General features: G+C 41.6%; 1 protein-coding gene across 1 annotated transcript in view; it reads right to left on the minus strand.

Annotated features, from left to right (window-relative positions):
- LOC134935163 (peptidyl-prolyl cis-trans isomerase FKBP8-like) overlaps positions 1 to 25,650 on the minus strand; it is a 158,752-nt gene that overhangs the window by 128,415 nt on the left and 4,687 nt on the right. Inside the window, exons 2-4 of the mRNA XM_063930397.1 lie at positions 15,785 to 16,010; positions 13,720 to 13,889; positions 8,592 to 8,680 (exon numbers count right to left, since the gene is read on the minus strand). Of these exons, the coding sequence (XP_063786467.1) occupies positions 8,592 to 8,680; positions 13,720 to 13,889; positions 15,785 to 16,010 (485 nt within the window). The remainder of the gene's footprint in view (positions 1 to 8,591; positions 8,681 to 13,719; positions 13,890 to 15,784; positions 16,011 to 25,650) is intronic.

A 25,650-nucleotide genomic window follows, 5' to 3' on the forward strand; every position in this document is an offset into this window, starting at 1 on the left:
GTGTGGTTCATAACTCACTGAACTCGGTTGATCAGACTGTGGCACGGTGTCAAAATATCATACCCCTCCTTTTGATCAATATTAATCGTTTAAACTCATGCCATTAGGGACCTGGGAGGATGGGCTGAACTTACGTTATACATACAAACAACAACAAACACTATTGTACATGTGACACTTAATCTCTAAAGAAACACCCCATAGGGGTTATTTTCGTTTAATCCACGTGGGGACACCGTATCCAAGTGACTGATCCAGAAACACTCCCGCTGTTTCAGTCTCCTGGTCCGGTCTCCACCAGTAACACTAGGGGGCACCCAATCTATGATTTTACATTTTAAACTGGCTACCTGGTGTCGAGCTTCAATAAAATGTCGAGCCACCGGCTTATCAGACTTGCCGCTGTTTAATGCGACATGTATAGATGAGCGGTGGTTCGCCATTCGATCCCTAAAGGTGCGAGTTGTAAGCCCCACGTAGACCAATCCACATGGGCATTTTAGAATATAAATTACAAAATCAGATCTGCAGTGCAAATGATATTTAAGCCTGATAATGGAACCAGTGTGCGGATGGGAAAATGTCGGGCCAACCATCATTGAGCGACAGGTAGTGCAACTCCCACAGGAGTAACAACCTGGTTTTTGCTGCAGCAACTGAGTAGTGGACATAGGAGCATTGGGATATGTTAAAGGTCTCATAAGCATTTGTTTTAAATTCGGTCCCCTCCGATAGGCTAGCATAGGAGTATTCATACGTGTAAAGGGTAATGCTGGATCGGTACTGACAATTGGCCAGTGTTTCTTAAGTACCTTGTTGAGATGCCCCGAATGGTTATCATATCGTGTTGCAAAAACAAGACGATTGTCAGATTTGTCTTTATTTTTGGGCTGTTTCCCAGCCACAATATCATAGGCCTTGGTCAGACAGTGGGAAAGTGTTTTCTGTGTGTACCCACGTTCTAAAAAGCGTTCTTTAACCTCTGCAAGTTGAATTTCAATGTTCTGTGAATCTGAGTTAATTCTTAATACTCTTAAAAATTGAGACACAGGCAAGTTTTCCTTTAGTGCAGGGGGATGATGACTTGTCGCGTGCAGCGTCAGATTTCTGTCAGTTGGTTTTCTATAGACAGAAGTCGCAAAAGAATCCCCGACTTTGCTGATGTGTACATCGAGAAAATTAATTTCAGAACTTGAAATGCTGGAGGTAAATTTTATAGGGCTGTCCAACTGGTTGAGATTATTCACCATCGTGTGGAAAGCTGACTCTGCACCCTGCCACAACAAAAAACGTCATCGATAAATCGACGATAAAATAAAATTTGGTGGCCATATTGTGGAAAAATCTGGGTAGTCTCATAGTTGGTCATGTACAAGTTGGCATATGATGGGGCCAAATTAGACCCCATCGCTGTCCCCGCTCGTTGTATAAAGTATTTATCTTTATACATGAAATGATTCGAACGTAAGACCATTTCCGTGAGTTCAATGATACATTCAGTGGGTACATTGCCAGGGGGATATCTCCTCAATGCCGCTCGCACTGTTTCTAATCCACCATCATGCGGAATCACCGTGTACAGTGAATTAACGTCCATTGTGGCCAACAAGCAGGACGTGAGTGTACAATCAACTTTTTTCAACTGTGAAAGAAAATCACCCGTATCTTTTATATAGCTCAAACTTTTAACCACAATGGGCTGGAGTATGCTATCCACAAATTTGGCCAACGGTTGTAGCAGGGAACCCTCCGCCGCTATGATCGGTCGTCCCGGTGGTTGTACCAAGGTTTTATGCACCTTCGGTAAAGTATATAAAATCGGACAACGGGGGTGCTCAACCGTTAAAAAGAAAAATAAATCATCATCAAACCAGCCATTGTTTCGCCCTCGTCTGAGACACTCATCTATGGCACGTTTGATGCCAGGGACAGGGTTTGATTCAACTTGTTTATAAGTCTCCTGGTCAGATAACTGGCGCATGATCTCTCGATCATAATCCTGCCAGTCTTGAATGACCACTGCCCCGCCTTTATCTGCGGGGCGTATAACGATGTTATGGTCAGCTCGCAATTTATTAAGGGATTTCCTTTCAAGAGGAGATAAGTTGTCAAATTGTCTAGGTGGGGTGAAATTGCTGGTGTCCCTTTGGACTACCCTCAGAAATGTTTTTAAGCTGGCGTTTTGTGTAGGTGGATCAAATGCGGAGCTTTTTTTGAATGGAGTGGGCACGTTCTTACTGATTTTATCTGAGAAAAACTCTTTGAGTCTTAATTGTCGACCAAATTTAAACTGGTCAACATTACTCTCAAAGCGATTATGATGGTACGTGGGGACAAAGGACAAACCATGAGTTAAAAGTGACATATCAGCTTCATCCAGTTGGGTACTCGATAGATTGAAGACAACATTCATGTCTTTTTTGGTCTTCCTCTTCTTCGAGTACCAACTTCGTCTGGGATGTGGTCTGCACTGCCTTTTTTGTTTCCCACCATTGTTGTAGATTCGGGACCCTGGTCCAAAAAACGTCTCTGTTGGCTACCCTCATTGGGATCGGTATCAGACGTTGAATTCGAGGAGACCAGCTCCCTTGTATACCTAGGGGCTCGTCTTCTTCTCGGGAACCTACCCATCTGGTTACTCGGATTTTGGGTGTTACCTAATAACCATCTGTATACTAAATGATTTTTATAATCACTAGTGACAGTAGCTAATTTTTTACGTTTAAACGAGACAAGGTCTCGGTGATACGTATCGATCTGTGTTTGAAGCTTGTCAATCCATTTTTGAGATTTATCCTCAGTTAGTAATGGTATTGCTGTTATATTGGCAGCTTCAATTTCAATCTTTATAGTCTTTAGCTCAAACCCTACTTCCTCTATAACTAGAGCCATGAGATCGAAGGAACATTTGTTGAGGATTCCGCACCACCGACTACAGAATTTAGGATTACTCCTCCCTAATGTCGGTGTGTTCGTGATGCGGAATCCTCTAGGGATCTGCCGTCGTCGGTGATATTCCGAAAGGAATTGGCCATGCAGTTTTAAATCAACTTCTTTTTGGCGTTGTTTAACAAGTTTGTAAAAAACATCGACCGGTGTGTCTGCTGGCAGAGACTCAAAATCAATTTTTTCAAAAAGAAACTTTTCAACCTCCTCATCAGTAAATGAGATGGTTCCCTGTTCTGCCAGAGACAATAGCCCGTCATCTAACAAATATGTTCCCTCCTGTGTCATATTTAGGGAATTGAATCACTTCCTAGATCTTACTTAATAAAAACTGAATCAATCGTATCACCGTTTTACAAAAACTTACATAAAATAAACAAAAAAATAACTAAATTAATACATGAATACATACATAAAACAAATATAACTTAGCCCATATACAGTCAATAATCACTTGTATGCAAATTAGCGCTGATGGGTATCAGGAAACCAGGGAAAAAATCCCCGACAATATCTAAACAGAAGAAAGTCCTGTACTCGCATCCAATTATTTAGAGTGGGTGCAATCCCAACAGAACGAGGTCCGCTGAATATATAGGTGTCCACACAGGTGGCGGGTGCACTCTCACAAATGTACTCAAATTCTGTGGTTGATATCAGTTGTTCTTTATTATAGCCTCATAGATACGACGTTTCGACCCTTCCACAGGGTCTTTTTCAAGACAGGCGATATGACATCTTTATTTCATGTTGTGCATAATTTAAACAATGCCTAAAGAGAATACAAAAAATGAAAAAAGACTCAGCCTCCCAGGCCCCTTACACATGGCAGAAGAACCAATCTGAACTGGGCTTCAAATACCCTGTTCATATGGTGACTGTGATATAAAATATACTTCAAAAGAACCACCTTTAACCAAGATGTACTGACTCACCACCATAGTGTTCAAAAGAGCCACCTAGATTCCTACTACAAAGGAAATACCGCTGATCCACCAGAGAGTGCCTTATTACACCTTTTCAAACACTAGAGGAAACCACACAGATATATTTCTCATAAACAACACTTACACATCCTCTTAAAAACAGGATCACACAGCGAGTGGCCTGTCAATAACCACCATTGCCTGTGGTCCTAAAATGATAGCATAGGGATAAACTGTTAAACAACGGGATAACACACCCTTCACCATTTCACACATAATAACAAACTGCCGTTACCTATAGCAATAGCTGTATGGATGTGAAGCATCCTAGGGTCATTTTTTCACTGCAGCAGCTCAAACAGACCTACTGGGAGAAGGATTTACTTTTCAAAGCAGACAAGTCTCACAACTAACATCAGCCAATCTTAGCATACAACGCTTACCAGGTACTGGAACCGGCCATGTGTTCCCAGGACGCTCACTGAAGCTAGTCTAATGGCAGAGGTATTTATACCCCCTTACCGGAAGTGCCTCCAAACGCACGTGTCTCATCAAAACCAAACACGCCAGCTCTATACGTGGAACATCTCCACCAACTTTAGACCCCTCTGGGGGGATGACTCACACCACGGAAGACACCATTCCTTGCAGGCAAACCAAGTTGGAGCCTGCTTTTTCGATCGCGTCTTGCGTTCCACGGTACCGGAAGCGAGACGCGATGCGTTCCACTACACCGGAAGTAGACGCCGCATATCACCAGTGCGGCGTATACTCTCCGGTCCTTCAAGCCTGTCACTATGATCATGCGAGATCATGCGCCAGTTATCTGACCAGGAGACTTATAAACAAGTTGAATCAAACCCTGTCCCTGGCATCAAACGTGCCATAGATGAGTGTCTCAGACGAGGGCGAAACAATGGCTGGTTTGATGATGATTTATTTTTCTTTTTAACGGTTGAGCACCCCCGTTGTCCGATTTTATATACTTTACCGAAGGTGCATAAAACCTTGGTACAACCACCGGGACGACCGATCATAGCGGCGGAGGGTTCCCTGCTACAACCGTTGGCCAAATTTGTGGATAGCATACTCCAGCCCATTGTGGTTAAAAGTTTGAGCTATATAAAAGATACGGGTGATTTTCTTTCACAGTTGAAAAAAGTTGATTGTACACTCACGTCCTGCTTGTTGGCCACAATGGACGTTAATTCACTGTACACGGTGATTCCGCATGATGGTGGATTAGAAACAGTGCGAGCGGCATTGAGGAAATATCCCCCTGGCAATGTACCCACTGAATGTATCATTGAACTCACGGAAATGGTCTTACGTTCGAATCATTTCATGTATAAAGATAAATACTTTATACAACGAGCGGGGACAGCGATGGGGTCTAATTTGGCCCCATCATATGCCAACTTATACATGACCAACTATGAGACTACCCAGATTTTTCCACAATATGGCCACCAAATTTTATTTTATCGTCGATTTATCGATGACGTTTTTTTGTTGTGGCAGGGTGCAGAGTCAGCTTTCCACACGATGGTGAATAATCTCAACCAGTTGGACAGCCCTATAAAATTTACCTCCAGCATTTCAAGTTCTGAAATTAATTTTCTCGATGTACACATCAGCAAAGTCGGGGATTCTTTTGCGACTTCTGTCTATAGAAAACCAACTGACAGAAATCTGACGCTGCACGCGACAAGTCATCATCCCCCTGCACTAAAGGAAAACTTGCCTGTGTCTCAATTTTTAAGAGTATTAAGAATTAACTCAGATTCACAGAACATTGAAATTCAACTTGCAGAGGTTAAAGAACGCTTTTTAGAACGTGGGTACACACAGAAAACACTTTCCCACTGTCTGACCAAGGCCTATGATATTGTGGCTGGGAAACAGCCCAAAAATAAAGACAAATCTGACAATCGTCTTGTTTTTGCAACACGATATGATAACCATTCGGGGCATCTCAACAAGGTACTTAAGAAACACTGGCCAATTGTCAGTACCGATCCAGCATTACCCTTTACACGTATGAATACTCCTATGCTAGCCTATCGGAGGGGACCGAATTTAAAACAAATGCTCATGAGACCTTTAACATATCCCAATGCTCCTATGTCCACTACTCAGTTGCTGCAGCAAAAACCAGGTTGTTACTCCTGTGGGAGTTGCACTACCTGTCGCTCAATGATGGTTGGCCCGACATTTTCCCATCCGCACACTGGTTCCATTATCAGGCTTAAATATCATTTGCACTGCAGATCTGATTTTGTAATTTATATTCTAAAATGCCCATGTGGATTGGTCTACGTGGGGCTTACAACTCGCACCTTTAGGGATCGAATGGCGAACCACCGCTCATCTATACATGTCGCATTAAACAGCGGCAAGTCTGATAAGCCGGTGGCTCGACATTTTATTGAAGCTCGACACCAGGTAGCCAGTTTAAAATGTAAAATCATAGATTGGGTGCCCCCTAGTGTTACTGGTGGAGACCGGACCAGGAGACTGAAACAGCGGGAGTGTTTCTGGATCAGTCACTTGGATACGGTGTCCCCACGTGGATTAAATGAAAATAACCCCTATGGGGTGTTTCTTTAGAGATTAAGTGTCACATGTACAATAGTGTTTGTTGTTGTTTGTATGTATAACGTAAGTTCAGCCCATCCTCCCAGGTCCCTAATGGCATGAGTTTAAACGATTAATATTGATCAAAAGGAGGGGTATGATATTTTGACACCGTGCCACAGTCTGATCAACCGAGTTCAGTGAGTTATGAACCACACACTAGATTTATTTATTCATTTATTTATTTGTTCACAGGAGAATTTGGATGCTGTTAGATATATATAATTAAAATTTTCTTGTCTAACCAGTCCTGAGCGGAGTTGGTGGTGGATGTACCCGGGGGTTCACATGGTCATCACCCAGGGTCACATAGTGACAGGCTTGAAGGACCGGAGAGTATACGCCGCACTGGTGATATGCGGCGTCTACTTCCGGTGTAGTGGAACGCATCGCGTCTCGCTTCCGGTACCGTGGAACGCAAGACGCGATCGAAAAAGCAGGCTCCAACTTGGTTTGCCTGCAAGGAATGGTGTCTTCCGTGGTGTGAGTCATCCCCCCAGAGGGGTCTAAAGTTGGTGGAGATGTTCCACGTATAGAGCTGGCGTGTTTGGTTTTGATGAGACACGTGCGTTTGGAGGCACTTCCGGTAAGGGGGTATAAATACCTCTGCCATTAGACTAGCTTCAGTGAGCGTCCTGGGAACACATGGCCGGTTCCAGTACCTGGTAAGCGTTGTATGCTAAGATTGGCTGATGTTAGTTGTGAGACTTGTCTGCTTTGAAAAGTAAATCCTTCTCCCAGTAGGTCTGTTTGAGCTGCTGCAGTGAAAAAATGACCCTAGGATGCTTCACATCCATACAGCTATTGCTATAGGTAACGGCAGTTTGTTATTATGTGTGAAATGGTGAAGGGTGTGTTATCCCGTTGTTTAACAGTTTATCCCTATGCTATCATTTTAGGACCACAGGCAATGGTGGTTATTGACAGGCCACTCGCTGTGTGATCCTGTTTTTAAGAGGATGTGTAAGTGTTGTTTATGAGAAATATATCTGTGTGGTTTCCTCTAGTGTTTGAAAAGGTGTAATAAGGCACTCTCTGGTGGATCAGCGGTATTTCCTTTGTAGTAGGAATCTAGGTGGCTCTTTTGAACACTATGGTGGTGAGTCAGTACATCTTGGTTAAAGGTGGTTCTTTTGAAGTATATTTTATATCACAGTCACCATATGAACAGGGTATTTGAAGCCCAGTTCAGATTGGTTCTTCTGCCATGTGTAAGGGGCCTGGGAGGCTGAGTCTTTTTTCATTTTTTGTATTCTCTTTAGGCATTGTTTAAATTATGCACAACATGAAATAAAGATGTCATATCGCCTGTCTTGAAAAAGACCCTGTTGAAGGGTCGAAACGTCGTATCTATGAGGCTATAATAAAGAACAACTGATATCAACCACAGAATTTGAGTACATTTGTGAGAGTGCACCCGCCACCTGTGTGGACACCTATATATTCAGCGGACCTCGTTCTGTTGGGATTGCACCCACTCTAAATAATTGGATGCGAGTACAGGACTTTCTTCTGTTTATATATATATATATATATATATGTGTGTGTGTGTTCCTTAACGCGCTATTATTAATCAATATGGTAAAGTCTAATTACATTTACTCTAGAGTCAATTTTCTGTTGAATACAGCTATTTTTAGGCAGCTACCCAAAGAGAAATGGCCCTTTGCCGATATGGGCCTATAGAGGTAAGTATAAAAAAAATAAAAAATATATCTCTGAGGAGCGCTCTTATTGAATGGACATTCCAATACTTATGTATGTATGTCAACTGAGGATGCTCTTATAAGCACATCTACTCAATATTAAAAAAACATTTTTGTTATTAAAATATAAAATGACAAATTCAAAAATACATTTTCAGAATCATTGCTGACAAAAATGTCTACATTTTATTGTATTTTATTATCATTATCAAACAAACATACAAGTTTTCAAAGTAGTGGACATTTTTGTCAGAAATGATTCTGAAAATGTATTTTTGAATTTGTCATTTTATATTTTAAGGTAGTAAGTAAGTATGTAAAGTCCTGTTTGCTACAGTATATACTGTATGTACACTGCTATTGGCTGTGTAAATACCTTCCGAGAAGACCAAAAGCATAAAGGCCATTTGTCAGTAGAAAAGCCACTTCTCCCAGCTGCATTGAGCGGACACCCAACTCTAGAGCCTGCAGACATGCACAGAGAGAAGCAAAATATCACCTTGGTTGCATATATAGACTGAAATGTTACATTTATGCACTTACTAGAAATTGTACAATTAAAATATTAGAGATAGGCAAATAAGACATTCTACATGAATAACACATTTTTTAAATGGAAGTTTAATATATCAGTATATGACATATTCTTGCCTTTGTGGAGAAAATTGTTGTTTTTCAATTATTTTAAAATGTAACTAATATTAGAAATGTTATGACATGATTACAACTATATGATATACTGTAATTCTCATAATTAATAATGATTTAAGTATTTATATTTAATCATTATGTAGAATTAAACAATCTAATGCAGTGGTTTCCAAACTTTTTTGAATCACGGCGCCCTAGAATAGCAGAATTTTTTTCACGGCACCCCTAGGCCAAAAATTTCTTATTGAGAAATTTAGAAAGAAATATTACATTAAGTAGATCGCGTTTATATGTCATCCTTAGGGTCAGTTGTGTGGTGAGGGACAAGATTTGCTTCTGTTTGGCCACATATTTTATGACTGGCAGCCACCAGCACTGGTTTTGCCTATTATATTGACCATGAATAATTTTAATTGGTCCTGGACCACCAACCCATGGCACCCCTGCAAGTGTCCCGAGGCACTCCAGGGAGCCACGGCACACAGTTTGGGAACCTCTGATCTAATGTATATCAATCTTCCTTTGTAGAGACTGAGTATAAGGTGCTAAGAATGAGGAAATGAGCTTAGTGAGTCACATGGTGTTGATCATTAGGTCGATCCTTTTTAGGTCAACAGTCAATAGGTTGACCCCATATGGTAGCCATGGAAAATATTGAAAAGGTAAAAAGATTGACAGAGTCATTAGGATGACAGGTAAAAGGTAGACAGTGTAAAAGGTCAACAAGTACAAGAGTTTTTGGTGTCATATTCTCCATCAAAGCACAGGGAACCCCAGTTAGTGTACTTCGCTCGCTATTCTGCACTGGTTACTATTCCCAATCATAGTCCACATGGAAAAAGTATGAAAAAGTTGAAAAATTGCAAAAAAAAAACACACTTAAAAAGTCATGTTGACCATTTAGACCTTTTCTACCTGTCTTTGTGTGCAGGCAGAGCACCCAGCAGATATCACATTACAAAGAGGAACACATGCTTAAACAGCATAAAAAATTAATAAAACACATTCATTATAAATTGATGTGAATGTGTGGCATACTGGAATGTTAACAGATATTGGAAAGTTCCAAAAGCCATTTAATTCTTATCAGTGAGTGGGCGAGTTTATGGCCCCAAAACAAGTTAAACCAGTTCTCACAGACCCTGCGACATGTAGGGGGTTATGACAGGAAGTGTAGGGGGTTTTAGAGGACAAGGAAAAAACACAAGCTAGAATTCAGTGTGAGCTGAGGACTGAGGATGGAAGACACAGGCTAAGTGACCAGGGATGAGAGCCCATGCTAGGGCTGTGGAACATGCATTGTACTCCACAGCTCCTGGCATTATGGAGCAGCATGTAGGTGCTGCTAGGAAGAGCAAGAGCTATCCAGATTTGCAGTGTGAGAGCAGCAACAGCATAAGCAATCAGGGGAAGGAACAAAGGGGATCCCCACCTTCAGGGGTACCCAAGAAGCAGGACGGGAGGTGTGAGTCTTTGGGAGAGGACTATCTGGGTGAGTGGTAGGAAACCATGTTTGGTGGAAGGCCCCCAGTAACGTGTCCATGAGAGATCCCGTTTAGATAGAGCACCTAGCGAATAGGGGAGAGCACACTGAAATGAATCTCAGTTTGCGGATGCCGCACTACTGATTCCCAGAGACTGCGCTAGTATTTAATGTACTGTAATGCTGTCACATCATTGTTAATGCTGTTATTGCCAGTGAAGCAAATGAAAGGAAATGTAACCTGATGTAACCCATATGAATATTACGCTGAAGAGAGGAGTAAAAGAAATTAAATGTTATTGTCATGATAACCCTGTATGAACTGTGAATAAACTGCTTGCTTATGTTATGAGACGGCCTGGCGTCCAATGCTTTTAAAATCACTGATGGACCTGGCCCTGCCCAGCTATCACAAATGTCCTCAATAAATGCAGGAGGTGAATAGATGTATATTCTTTCTTAGAACAGCGTCTGTCCAATGACTGATGATGAACAATTTCAAGAACCTGAAAAATATGAGTCTTTTTCCCCCAAAATGAATGAGGAACAAAAAAGACACTAGAAAGCACAGACCATAGTGCAGTACTGTTTAAAATGAAAAAAAGTATTTAATGCTACAAATTGCACTTACAAAAAACATGAATAAAAACAGCATAACACATAATCTTCCATACGACCACACAGCATGTATCACTCAGGGGGTGTCCCGATTCCACAGATATCCTTAAAGTGGATGGTTTCACCGCTTGCATTCCATTCAGGATAACACTGCCCAATCGCTGCATAGCAAGGGGTATAAGAGAACCTTCACTGGTACTAGCAAAGGGCCTAAACAACGTCACTCTTGCTTGCTGTAGCACTAGCTTATACAATGTTTCAGATTCAGCCTGGTTTTCTTTAAAGTCTGCTACTCCAGGTTCAGCCTGGTTAGTTTGTCCAAGTTCCAGCCGGTCCAGCAATACTCCAGGTCCAGCCTGGTCAATACCTCCCCCTTCCAGCCAGTCCAGCAATACTCCAGGTCCAGTCTGGTAAGTCCGTCCCGGATATAGCCAGGCCAGCAATACCCCAGGTCCAGCCTGGTCAGTACGTCCCAGTTCCAGCTGGTCCAGCAATACTCCAGGTCCAGCCTGATCAGTCTACCGAGTCCCAGCTGGGCCAGTCTCCCGATCCTAGCCAGTCCAGTCTCCCGGTCCCAGCCGGTCCAGTCTCCCGATCCCAGCCAGTTCAGCAATACTCCGGTTCAGCTATATTCCGGTGCCATCCGGTTCAGCGATACTCTGGTTCCAGCCGGTGCAGCGATACTCCGGTGCCAGCCGGTCCAATGATACTCCGGTGCCAGCCGGTCCAGTGATACTCCGGTGCCAGCCAGTCCGGGTGGGACACTTCAGCTGCACTCTCCCGGCGGCTCTCTACACATCCTACACTCTTGTGCCATCTCTTTTTATGAAGAACCTCTGGGAACATCATACCCAGCCTCATGACAACCAGCCGAACAGCGTGGGATAGTCTGCCGGCAGTCACTTAACTTATACCGCTAGCCGCAACACAAGTGAAGTCGGACGGCTTATCAGTCATCACTGGGATCAAACAGTGCGGGAACTCAGTAAGTGTGAGTAAAACACTGATTAGGCGTATCACCCATACACCTTTTAACAAACTGCATGTATCCTTTTTGGACTTTGTGGATTACAACAAACATTGCTAACCAGCTTCTGGCTATACTCAATAACTGAGCCAGAGAGCAGTAATGAACAGTTTATAAAGTCTGGAATTTGACATAAAGATCAACTATACATACTTTATTTAATTAATATTATGTTTATAAGTTGTTTGTATATGTTTTTTATACCGGTATTAGGTAATCCCCTCCCTTTATTTAAACCTACCCAAGAAAGCACAGGAAGACAAAAAAAAAAACAGATAGGCATTAAAGTCATATACATGCTTCCAAAAACCATTTTTCTAACAGAACAAATCTTGATTTATTAGATTTTATCTGCTTTTAATTTAATATTACAAGGTGAAAATTTGAGGAACAAGGTGAGTGCTGGGAAACACATCTTTTTTTTTAGATGTATATTGCAATATTTAAACTATGGGGGGTATCCTATTACCCATGGTAATTTGCAGTACAAAAAAAAAAAAAAAACAGGCTTACCATTCATACTATCTAATTACAGCCCTTTCTCTTTGTGTGGGAAATTACTGCAAAAATGCATAGGGTCCATGAAAAGTAGCAGACCTATGTGTTGTCGCACCAGCTTTCGCGGAAAATATGGATACTTATCGGGTATTTTGCTATGCCTGCCTGAGGCATAGGAAACAAAATCCCCAATAAATCCCTGATAAGTGCCGGCATCGGGGCTAATAGGATAGCCCCATTGGCGGTAAAATTACCACTGCTAATAGGATATCAGCCTACTTTACAGCCATGGCCAAAAGTCTTGAAAATGACACAAGTATTGGTTTTCACATAGTTTGCTGCTTCAGTGTTTTTAGACCTTTTTGTCATGTTATTATGGCATACTGAAGTAAAATTACAAACATTTCATAAGTGTGAAAGGCTTTTATTGGCAATTACATTGTTTATGCAAAGAGTCAATTTGTTGACCCTTCTTTTTCAAGACCTCTGCAATTCGCCCTTGCATGCTGTCAATCAACTTCTGGGCCACATACTGACTGATGGACGCTCATTCTTGTCTACTCAATGCTTGGCATCTGTCAGAATTTGTGGGGTTTTGTTTGTCCACCCGCCTCTTGAGGATTAACCACAACTTCTCAATGGGATTAAGGTCTGGGGAGTTTCCTGGCCATAGACCCAAAATTTTGATGTTTTGTCCCTGAGCCACTTAGTTATCACTTTTGCCTTATGGCAAGGTGCTCCGTCATGCTAGAAAAGGTATTGCTCATCACCAAACTGTTCTTGGATGGTTGGAAGAAGTTGCTCTTGGAGGATGTTTTGGTACCATTCTTTATTCATTGATTAGGCAAGAATGGGCACAGACACTGTTTACCTCCTGATTTCTATATTGCAAGACCAATGAGTGCCACCATACATACACTGTAGTAAGTCAGTGAAATATTTCCAACAAAGATTCCAGAAATTTATGCCAATTAGAGGTAGGTTGGGTGATTGAAAACACATAATCTGTATATAGTTATATAAAAAAAAACTAAAACACAGAGACACACACACACACACACACACACACACACACACACTAAAGCATCGTGAATATATAAAAGGAAAAAAAGTGGTTCAGGCCTGTAAAGTAGGAGGGACTATACAGCCTCCAAAGCACCAGTGTGATGTATAGAATAGTTTGTATTATAATCCAGCTAGCTGGTTTACAATTCTAGGGTTCCTGACCTGTATAACGTCCCCTTCATCTAGGACAAAGGAAAGATTTGGATCTTTCTCCACCAGAATTCCACTTTCCAAAATTCCCATGAGGTAGACAGTCACCTCTTGACCAGGAAGGGGTATTGAGGCTTCACCAAATCCTGGCTTCAGAATTTTCTTTCTCAACAGTTTGTCATCTGAGAGCAAATATTAAAAACAGAGAAAGGAAATTTAGTATAATTGACATATTTACATTTGATTATAAAGTGCAACCTCCTGTCTAATCAGTCTTCATCATGTTTCCTGTTGGTCAGCTCGCAAGCCAGACCCCTTCAGGAGGTTGCATTTGAGATTTTTCAGCAGCTGCTGTGTTTTTCTCAACCTGAGAATACATGCCCTCACTGTCTTTCATTAACCATGAAATTGCATTCATTACCCATGCAGCTGGGTTTCACCCTCGGAGAGTGACACCGGGTGCTGTCCGTGCCCCCCTAGTGACGCCACTGAGTGTATGCAGTTCCAGGGCTTATTGTGCAGCCTGGTGGTGACAGCAATTATCTTCCTACAACTGAGGATACCACCGCCATGTGTATACTGCTATGAAGTCACCACATGTATGCTGTTATGAGGTCACCATGTGTATGCTGCTATGAGGTCACCATGACTATACTGCCAAAAGATCACCATGCATATGTTGCCAAGAGGTCGCCAAGTGTATGCTATCAAGAGGTCACTATGTTTATATTCTCATGATGTCACCATGTTTATACTCTAATGAGGTCACCATGTGTATACTCTCATTAGATTACCATGTGTATGCTGCCATGAGGTCACCATGTGTATGCTGCCATGAAGTCACCATGTATATGCTACCATAAGGGGACACCATATGTATGCTGCCATGAGGTCACCATGTCTATGCTGCCATGAGGTCACCATGTCCATGCTGCCATGAAGTCCCCAAGTGTACGCTGCCATGAGGTCCCCAAGTGTACGCTGCCATGAGGGCTGCCATGAGGTCACCAAGTGTATGCTGTCATGAGGTCACCAAGTGTATCTGCCATGAGGTCACCTAGTGTGTGCTTCCATGAGGTCACCAAGTGTGTGCTGCCATGAGGTCACCATGTGAATGTTGTCATGAGGTCCCCAAGTGTATGCTGCAATGAGGACACCTTTTGTATGCTTCCATGAGGCAACCAAGTGTATGCTGCCAAGAGGTGACCAAGTGTTTATGCTGCCATGAGGTCCCCAAGTGTATGCTGCCATGAGGACACCATATGTATGCTTCCATGAGGCAACTAAGTGTATGCTGCCATGATGTCACCAAGTGTATGCTGCCATGAGGACACCATATTTATGCTGCCATGGGGTCATCATATATATGCTGCCATGAGGTCACCAAGTGTGTGCTATCATGAGGTCACTAAGTGTGTGCTACCATGAAGTCACCATATGTATGCTGCCATGAAGTCACCATGTGTATGCTGCCATGAGGTCACCATGTGTATACTTCCATGAGGTCACCATGTGTATGCTGCCACAAGGTTGTATGGTGTTATGAGTGTTACCCATCTGATAAGATGTTTTAATTCAATTGTGTGTATTTCTCCATTACATTTAATAGTGCCACATCCCCTGTGGGTTTCTGAAGCACTAGTCTTCACCCAATCCCCTTTTCCGCCAGTAAAAACCCCCCATTGCTGCACGCCCATCTGCTCATGTGAGTGGAAACCAAAACTCATGACTGTTGTGATGATTCAGAAGTTCTCTACTATAAAGACTGTCCTGCCATTGACATAGCCATGTTTTAAAGTGAGTAACAAAATAGAAAAATGAGTGCCAACTGGGTGAATCACCAATCCCTCTATATAACTAACAACAAAACACATAACAGAGCTACTCTAGTTAGGGACAAAAATTGCATGTTATGTATATTTAGCAACAATTATATGCTAATTCATCTAAAATAACTAAACAGAATAAAATAAAATAGTTATTCCGCTCACAAAACCATTTTAAAGTGATGAACAAAAATATACTCCACTTTACGTAGTAGTAGTACTTGTGGCATTTTGTCAAATTTTCAACATACCTGTAATGTCTATCCACTGGTTAGAGGAAAACAAATGTTTAAAATTGTAACCTTTACATCCAAGGACATCTTCAACCGCCTGATAGAACTGCATCTCCTCCTCTTGGGGCACATTGTCATCAATGGTAATGGGAGGCAAAATAAATTTGACAGTTTTTCCAAAACTAGATGTCCGCTGAAGAAACCTTTCATTCTCCCTGTATTCATCTGTTTGTGGCTCCATCTCCTGCACAATCACAGTGGGTATATTATTAATATTTCTATTAACCTCCAGCCCTGGTGATGTGTCCCACGGTGTCTCATGCTCCATAGGTTCTGAAATATCCCCAGGCTGGGAGCTGTCTTGTGGCAAGCCTGTCACCACCTTCTTCACTAGTTCCACTTTTAATGACATTTATATTGGCCAAATAATATTTATGCTAAAACTTGTCTATCTCCTTAACTTGTCAAAGCATCTTTTAGTCTTGGCTGACCAGTGTCCTCAGAAAATGGAGTAAACAGAGAAGGAAACATAAGCTATGAAGGGTGGCTGCCTTAGACTGCAACCTTGAGTCTTCTAAATGTCTGTAATTCAATTACTGCTATTAACTGAATGCTTAGCATAAGCTTCTCTCTCTTTCTATTTCCATTCCTGTGAAGATCTTAAGTCTCTTGATTAAGGGCACACACGGAGTTGACGTCAAGAGCTATGCTAAGAATTAGTTCAGTTGTCCACAATATTCAGTAAATGGATCTTTTATGGGACAACTAGCACAAAAACATTAAGGGACTGATGCTGATTGAGTGTAAGCCAGTTTGCTGAGCATAAAATACTTGCATTTGTACAGCCCAAATTAAAAGTGCATTAGAAACTTTCTCCTCCTTACGCTTGCAGAGATGGAATTGAAGGAAGGGTCGTGAAGTCGCAGATCGATTACAGTAAGGGCATGTTTTTGCTATTTGAACATGAAACTCAGAGACACAGATATGCCAGTAGCTCTGCACCTTGTGGGTGCCTGAGGGCTGGTACAAATACATTCTGATGATGACTAGCTAGCTGCTACTGACTGGCTGAGTGTGGATTCATCTCTCAAACTCATAGTGCTCCCTGTTGATTGTGCCTATATGATTTTGTGGGTTCTGACTCAGCAAATGAGAATAATTATGCGCAGCTTTGTAGAACTGTTTTGGGTGCATGTGCATATTTACCCTAGCACTGGAAGTAAAATAATGGTCTCTTTTTTTAATGTATTAATTCTTTGCTATTTTGTCTTAAGAAATATCAATAAACAGTAGTCACATTTTATTACAGCGGTAATAGTAGTAACTAAAAATCATGAAGATGTTGCCCGCAGATGTCTATGTCAATCTATTGGTCAGTCATGCTGCCATTCAGTGAGTGTTACCAGTAACAGCTGTTTATTTTGGTTATTGGAAAGCTCTGCTGTGCCCTCTGCATTGGACTTGCTTATATAAGAGAGTGGTTTAGTCTTCTGTCCCAGGCAACAAAATATAAAAAACTCTGCCTCATGATACGGTATAAGGACATGTTTAAAAAGGAGCGATGACAAAAGCGTTTATTTACCAAGCTTCTTGCTGTGTTTAAGCCTGAAATGTAAAAAGACAATGCTTTTAATAGCAAAAGATAGGGTGTTTTGTCAATGGCCTAATTCAGAACCCTGAAGGATCTGAGGCACGTAGCGCAAAGTACTGATGTTCTGTACTTTGCACATTCACCGGTCCGTTATTGCTCAATTGGATGCCCCATATCGACATTCTGAATGTCGACATTCAGACCATGTTGACATTCTGTTTTCAACATTATGGGGGGAATTCAGTTAGCCACGGAACAAACCCTGGGCTTTTACTCCCGGGTTAAGTGCCCAAAGCTATTCAGTTGTACCCCGCAGTATGCGCCATATCTCCTGGTAAGCTCCATGGCTGACGTGCACTAAGGCATACAGTAGATTCTGGTTTAAGTACCGAGAACGATGCATAGTAAGCCCTGATGGTACATCCATTGCGCATCTCTGTTCGCACACTCCTGGGGTACGAACAGAAGTCCGCATTAAGAGCACCCTCGGGGCTTACTGTGTTTGCTTATTTTATCATATATGAAGGTTATTCTAAGAAGCTGCTGTTGCGATGCTTTTGCTATTGCTATTTTCTTTGCTGTCTGTGGTAAATATTCTTCCACCTGTAACAAAATAAGACAAATTTGGCAAAAATAATTAATTCATAATCTGTCATGTCTTTGTTAGGAATCCTGTGTGCACAGGTCCCTATAGTAGACCACGATTGCTATGCTTAAGGTCAGTTTGCTACAGAATAAGTCAAGCACATAGAAAAAAACATTCTATGCGGTTAGGGAAAGATTGGGATCTCTGAAAATACTTTTACACAAAGCTGTTTAAAACCTAATCAGAGTTGCACTAAATGAAGAGTTTGTATACACAGGCATTAAAGAAAGTAGACGGATGGAACGTGACAGTAGAGATCAGTAAAGTTGGGATAGAACTGGCATCACTTAAGGCTAAATAATACTGGTAAAACATATCACAGATCATGGCTAAATACAAAAAGATGCAGCTATTACACTTAACATTTTGAAAAATGTCACACATCTAGTGCAGTGGTTCCCAAACCAAGTACCCCCAACAGTGCATGTTTTCCAGGTCACCTAGCAGTTGAACAGGTGTATTCTTTACTCACTAACACATTTTAAAAGACCCACAGGTGGAGCTAATTATTTCACTTGCAATCCTGTGAGGAGAAATGGAAAACATGAACTGTTGGGGGTACTTGAGGACCAAGGTTGGGAACCACTGATCTAGTTTATAGGATAGTTCATATTGTGTCCATCATCTGTTTACTGTACCGTATTTGTTTAATTCACCATCTAATGCACAATGGGCCTGAGAGAGTATCATAACGGATGATCCCTACTGTAGGTAAAGCCCAGTTATGGCTGTGTTCATCTCACGCTGAATAGCATTTAAGTGGAACAGCTGGTGCGAAGTGTTTGGAGCACATTGCTGGGGGATGGAACATTAATCTGCCTTGTCCTCTGCTACTATAGGAATATAGGGATTTGAGATTAGGCAGTTGGATGACAGACATATCCTCATCAGTGAGGTCTAGAGACAACTGTGACAGATAAACATTGAAGCTAGTGACAATAGGTGAATAATAAAATGCACATGTTTTTGTCTATAGTTAATGTATACTGTATCTGTACTCTTCAACCACCATTAGTATTACGGAAGCTTCCACTGACCTATTTAATAGTACAAATCTTATATTCAAAAACTCATATGAAATATATTATGTGCCTGGGGCAGAGTTGAATAGGACTTCCATAAAATTGAAAAATAAATATGCACAGAAAAATCATATATTGTCATATGCAGAGTTACATGCAACTAGTGATGCGACCAGTGGTGCAAGTAGAATCTTTTTCTTAGTGATACTGATAGTAAAAATGGGCATGATCACTTGTCATGAGGGGGCATGGTCACACATAATTAGGGGAGTGGATACATAACAATAGGGGCATGGCTACATTATGCCACACACCGTAATGCCCCTTACACATTATGCCAAACACTGTAATGCCCATTACACATGCCACACCGTAATGCTTATTACACATTATGCCACACACTGTAATGCTTATTACACATTATGCCACACACCTTAATGACCATTACACATTATGCCAGACACTGTAACACCCTTTACACATGATGCCACACCTGTAATGCCCATTATGCCACACATTGTAATGCCTTACATATTATACCACACACTGTACTGCCTATTACATATTATGCTACACACACTTATGCCACTGACACCATTTCATGTCCCACACACAAAAATGCCCCTTATAAATTATGCCCCAGCGGTGGGCTAGTGGTACTGTGTACCACCACCATATTTCTTAATGGTACTCCGTACCACCCCGTACCACCCTACTTTCAGCACTGGATGCGACCGTATCTGAGTGTGTAGCATATGCACCTGGTTTACTGCTAGTACTTCCAGCTCCTCTTCACTAGGTGTAAAAAATGTGCCTCCAAACAGTCATATTTGTACTTATATCTGGCTTTGCATAGTCTGCATTTGTGTGAGCACACCATCACAGTAAGTACATCAGCCATGTGGCACTGACTATCCCAAAACAATTTTCTTGTAGTAACAGTAATAGTCTACTTTATTACATATTACAGAGATGTCCAACTGTCCAACATAAGCTTTATGAGATCTCAACAGTCCTCTTGATAATGGCAGGAGAACCCAAATTAAAATACCTTATACAGTACTGATACAGTTCAAAGGGAGTATTGAAGGCTGCTAGCATGGATGAAATTTAATTTATTTGTTATTTGTGGAAAATTTTGTCAAAGAGAAGGAAGTCAAACCCTAAGACAAGGTCATGTAGTAGCTTCGGTACTATGGCAGCTGCTATTCTGGATGTTTGTTTTTGGGAAAACTCCATTGTTCAGTGTTTACAGAGAACCTGAACCTTAAGCAGCTATACTGTAGTTTAATCAGGTAGCACAGTGCAAGAGACCAGTGTGACTTCAGTTTCAGTCAGAGTACACTAAGGCCAACATCATGTTCATGTACAGTATTATAGACACCCAAATTATCCAGGACTTTATTATACAGAAGTGTGGTGCTCAGCAAAGTTCCAGAGTAATATTAAGCAGTAAATCATTTAAAAGGTCCACAGTTTTTAGATCCTCTTATTTCAAATAATCCTTCACCTCCTCCAAATGGCCTCAGTCCAAACTCCTCTCCCAGAATCAGTAATAGTAAAGTCATGTATTGAATAAGGAGTCAAAGGACAAACATTATAGCAAAGTCTGTAAACAACAATACCACATCACATGTGCATAGGCATTGGGTACAGGATCCTGGCAGGCGGAAAGCCTGCAGTCATAATACCGGCCCCAGCATCCTGACTGGGATGCAGGAGGCAGCTAAATCTGATCCTCCCCCTAATCCTCACTTCTCGATCTTTAACCTAACTCTCGGTTACCACAGCCTAACCCTAACTTCCCCTCCCCGCAGCCTAACCCTAACTTCCCCTCCCAGCAGCCTAACCTTAACTTCCCCTCTACGCAGCCTAAAACTAAAACACAGCAGCCTAAACAAAACCCTCCCCCCACAGCCTAACCCTAACCTCCCCAGGATACTTAAGTTCGGGATTCTGCCTGTCAGGATGCAGGTGTCGGTGTTCTGGCAGGTGTCGGGATTCCAGCGCCGGCATTCTGATTGTGGGAATCCGAGCGCCGGGATCCCATCTACATCCCATGCATAGGAGCAATGTAAAAGTGCAGAATCAAGGTGGTGAATCTACAATGATATGAGAGATCTTAGAGGTTAGTATGCAGACTCTATAAGTAAAATACATGTGCACAGAGGCAAACAAGGACAAAATTGCTTTTTGGGGAACTCTACAAAACAAGTGCCCCAAAAAGCAACTTTGTCCTTGTTTGCTTCTATGCAAATTATTTTACAGTTATCCATACTGAATTCTGGGAACAACACCAACCATACACTACACCGGGTGTGGTATGGAGGGTTGGCCACACTTAGGTCAACAGTGTCTAGGTTGACCACTATTGGTCGACAATAACTAGGTCGACAGGTCAAAACGTCAACATGAGTTTTTTGTTTTTTTTGTGCCGTTTTCTCTGTACAGTGACCGGGAACCCCAATTAGTGCACAGTGTCCCCTTGCATGGCTCACTTCGCTCACCATGCTTTGGGCAAGGTGCCTCGCTCTGCTATCACTGTGCTTGGCACAGGTTACTATTCCCAATCGCAGTCCACGTGGATCGTTAAGTATGAAAAAGTAATAAAAAAATTTTGGGAAAAACTCATGTCGACCTTTTGACCTATCAACCTATACCTGTCGACCTAGAAACCCTGTTGACCTAGTTACTGTCGACCAATAATGGTCGACCTAGACATTGTCGACCTAAGTGTGGGTTGTCACATTCCTTTACACTTTTATTCAAAATCAGGATGGGCTTAATGCAATTAGGGAGACCTTAATCAATAGTGAAATGGACCATAACCTCCATAATCTTATCATCAAAGGCATCCTGTTCATCCTCATGAACAATTATTTCAATTTTGATGGTACTTTTTATAATCAAAACATTGGGATGGCAATGGGGACCAGGTTTGTCCCTAGCTATGCTAACAACTTTATATCCAGATGGGAAATTACCTCGTTTGGTGAGGTCATAGCTTAGAATCAAACCTGGTCCAATGGTGTCATTATATTGATGATTATTTTTTTAATTTGGAGATGAGACAAATCAAACTTATGTTCTTTTGTGATTATCTGAATAGTCATTTCTAAGAATGTCGATTTTACTTTTCATATTAATGATAAGATGGTCAGTTTTTAGATATTAATATATTTATAGAAATTGCCAAAATTTAAATCTCTACGTATACTACACTGATTCAGACACGCATATTGATGTAAAGAGTAACTATTTACTTGGTTCAATAACATACCCAAGGGCCAACTCACATGATTAAAATTGAACTTTTCCTCACAAGAAGAGTTCAAAAGGTAAATTGATGGGATAAAGGTAAGTTTTTTAGAAAATAATACAAACCAAGTGTGATAAATAGGGCTATAGAAGAAGTTTCAGATATTGAAAGAACAACTCTTTTAGGAGCAACAAAAAGTAAAATTCATGATAGGGAATGTTTGGCATTCATTACACAATATTTGGCCTATCATAAACATATAGAACAAATATTTAAAAATAATTGGAATATTTTCTTAAAGAATCCCTTATTGGGAACCCTGTTACCACTGAAGCCTAAATTTCTATACAAAAAGGCAGCGAATATAAAGGATAAATTAGTTTCTAGTCCTTATTTTGCAAAACCACTGGGTGGTTTGGTAAGAAATAAGGGCTTTCATAGATGTGGGGATGTAAGTCATGTCCATTAGGAACAAAGAAAATTACTGAAATTAAAGGCAATAGACATAAATAAAAAATAAACAACTTTATTACTTGTAATTCTAAATATGCAATACAGTGTTCATGTAATAAAATCTATGTTGGCAAAACTACTAGAACTTTAAAAATTATATACTCTGAAGTTGAACACATCCGTAATATTAAAGAGTAATGAGAACCACTAATTTTCCCTGCATTTTAAAAAAGTTCATAACAGTTCAGTCCAATATAAAAAAATAAATGGGTATTTCTGAGATCAACTCAATACTAGATTGGCCAGCTTGTCAACTAACAATGTCACCACTATTATTTGATTTAATGGTTCACCCTGTTCTGCTTCACAGTATACTTCCACAACTTTCTTTAATTAGAAATCTTTCCCAAACACTTTCCCCTATTATCATCCATGTAGCACTAAAACTACCAAGCTACAATTTGAAATGTTAGTTTGTAGGAACACAGAATCACAACTTATTACATTTATAGAGAAAAAATATACATAATGCTTTAATAATATACAGCAATAATAAACTGACACTAGGAATATATATTGCACAACATTCTCTAAAACAATAAGTTTATAAAACCAGAAATAAGCACACTTACAATGTCTGTAAGTGTGCTCATTTCTGATCACTTCTCAGCATGACTCCCTGTTATACAGTGTATAACACTCTTAACATGATATTTTGTGTTATGTTAACAGTGGCGCACGCAGGGGGGGTTTCCGAGTACCTGCAACCCCCCATGCCAAGATGATCCATCGCAGTGCAACATTATTTGTACATTTATGTGAGGAGCCGCGAGCTTGGGCTGTGATCTGTGCTGTTGCGGCAGCAGCTCCTCACAGCCCTTTAGATTTCTGAGCAGTGCATGGGACCAGGAAGCTCCCATGAGCCTTTGCATGAAACTCACTGCACTGCACTATTGCTCGGCAGGCAGGCACTCCGTCCTCCTCGGCTTCAGTCTCCACAGGTCATATGTGTGTGAGCAGCAGTCCCTGGGGAAGGAGGGAGAGAGGGGAGGGGAGTGTATAATGTATTATGCAGTCTACGTGTTTTTGGTGGTGGTGGTGGTGGTGTGGGTGTGTGTGTGTGATGTGGTCTACAGTCTGTGTGTGTCTGTTCTGCAGTCTACAGTCCCAATGTGCGTGTGTTTGTAATCTGCAGGTCATAGTGTGGTGGGGAAGTCTGTAGTCCCAGTGTGTGTCATTTGCAGTCCCAGTGTGTCTGTATATATATATATATATATATATATACACAGTCACACACACCTATATATATATATATATATATATATATATATATATATACACACGTGTGTGTGTGTGTGTGTGTGTGTGTGTGTGTGTGTGTGTGTGTGTGTGTGTGTGTGTATATATATATATATATATATATATATATATATACACACACACATGGGGTCTGCCAGCCCCTAGGAGTGCACCCTGGCAAGATAGGGTTGGTGCTAACAAGGGAGTGCCGTATAATAGGAGTACATATATATATATATATATATATATATATGTGTTATACACACACGGAAACCCCCCCTCCCAAATCCTGCGTTTGCCCCTGGTTAAGCTCTCTCTCCCTCAGTGGCCCCCTTTCTCTTGTGTTCACTGTACAATTCAGTGTAGATATAAGTTAGTCATCTCTGGTTTCTTATCGAGCTAGATTTTTGATGCCTGAAATCTTGGAAGAGCATAATTCTTTTTGTTCTCTTATTGATTTCGATTAACTCCATACATTTCCTTTGATTTCTTTCTTTCCTCTTCTCCTCCTACATGATGCACTTTTCACTTTTTCTTTTTTTTTTTACTAAATCTTCGAGAGCAGTTCCTTTCTGTTTTTGCATACTGCTCTGCATAGGCTTGAGGCTTACCCTTATTAGAGGGTAGTCAGGGCCGGTGCAAGGTCTCTCTGCACCCTAGGCAAAGCTTCAGCCTAGCGCTCCTTAATCTTCAAAGCCCCCACCACTTCCTGGAGGGGAGATGCAGGTGGCCACTAGGTAGGCTGGGATGAATTGCATCATTATACATATATAGAGAAAAGGGACAACACTGAAGGATTTTTCAAGTAATAAAATAAGAATTTACTCACCGGTAATTCTATTTCTCGTAGTCCGTAGTGGATGCTGGGACTCCGTAAGGACCATGGGGAATAGCGGCTCCGCAGGAGACTGGGCACAACTAAAAGAAAGCTTTAGACTAACTGGTGTGCACTGGCTCCTTCCACTATGACCCTCCTCCAGACTTCAGTTAGAATCTTGTGCCCGGCTGAGCTGGATGCACACTAGGGGCTCTCCTGAGCTCCTAGAAAGAAAGTATATTTTAGTTTTTTTATTTTACAGTGAGATCTGCTGGCAACAGACTCACTGCAGCGAGGGACTAAGGGGAGAAGAAGCGAACTTACCTGACTGGAGATAGTTTGGGCTTCTTAGGCTACTGGACACCATTAGCTCCAGAGGGATCGAACACAGGACCCGACCTCGATCGTTCGGTCCCGGAGCCGCGCCGCCGTCCCCCTTACAGAGCCAGAAGCAAGAAGTGGTCCGGAAAATCGGCGGCAGAAGACCTCGGTCTTCAACAAGGTAGCGCACAGCACTGCAGCTGTGCGCCATTGCTCCTCATGCACATCTCACACTCCGGTCACTGATGGGTGCAGGGCGCTGGGGGGGGGGCGCCCTGAGCAGCAATATAAACACCTTGGCTGGCAAATCATCACAATATATAGTCCCAGGGCTATATATGTGATAAATTACCCCTGCCAGAATTCCTGAAAAAAGCGGGAGAAAAGTCAGCTGAAAAGGGGGCGGGGCTAACTCCCTCAGCACACTGGCGCCATTTTTCCCTCACAGCTCCGCTGGAAGGATCGCTCCCTGGCTC

The sequence above is a fragment of the Pseudophryne corroboree genome, chromosome 6 (genome assembly GCF_028390025.1).
Source record: "Pseudophryne corroboree isolate aPseCor3 chromosome 6, aPseCor3.hap2, whole genome shotgun sequence".
NCBI lineage: Eukaryota > Metazoa > Chordata > Amphibia > Anura > Myobatrachidae > Pseudophryne > Pseudophryne corroboree.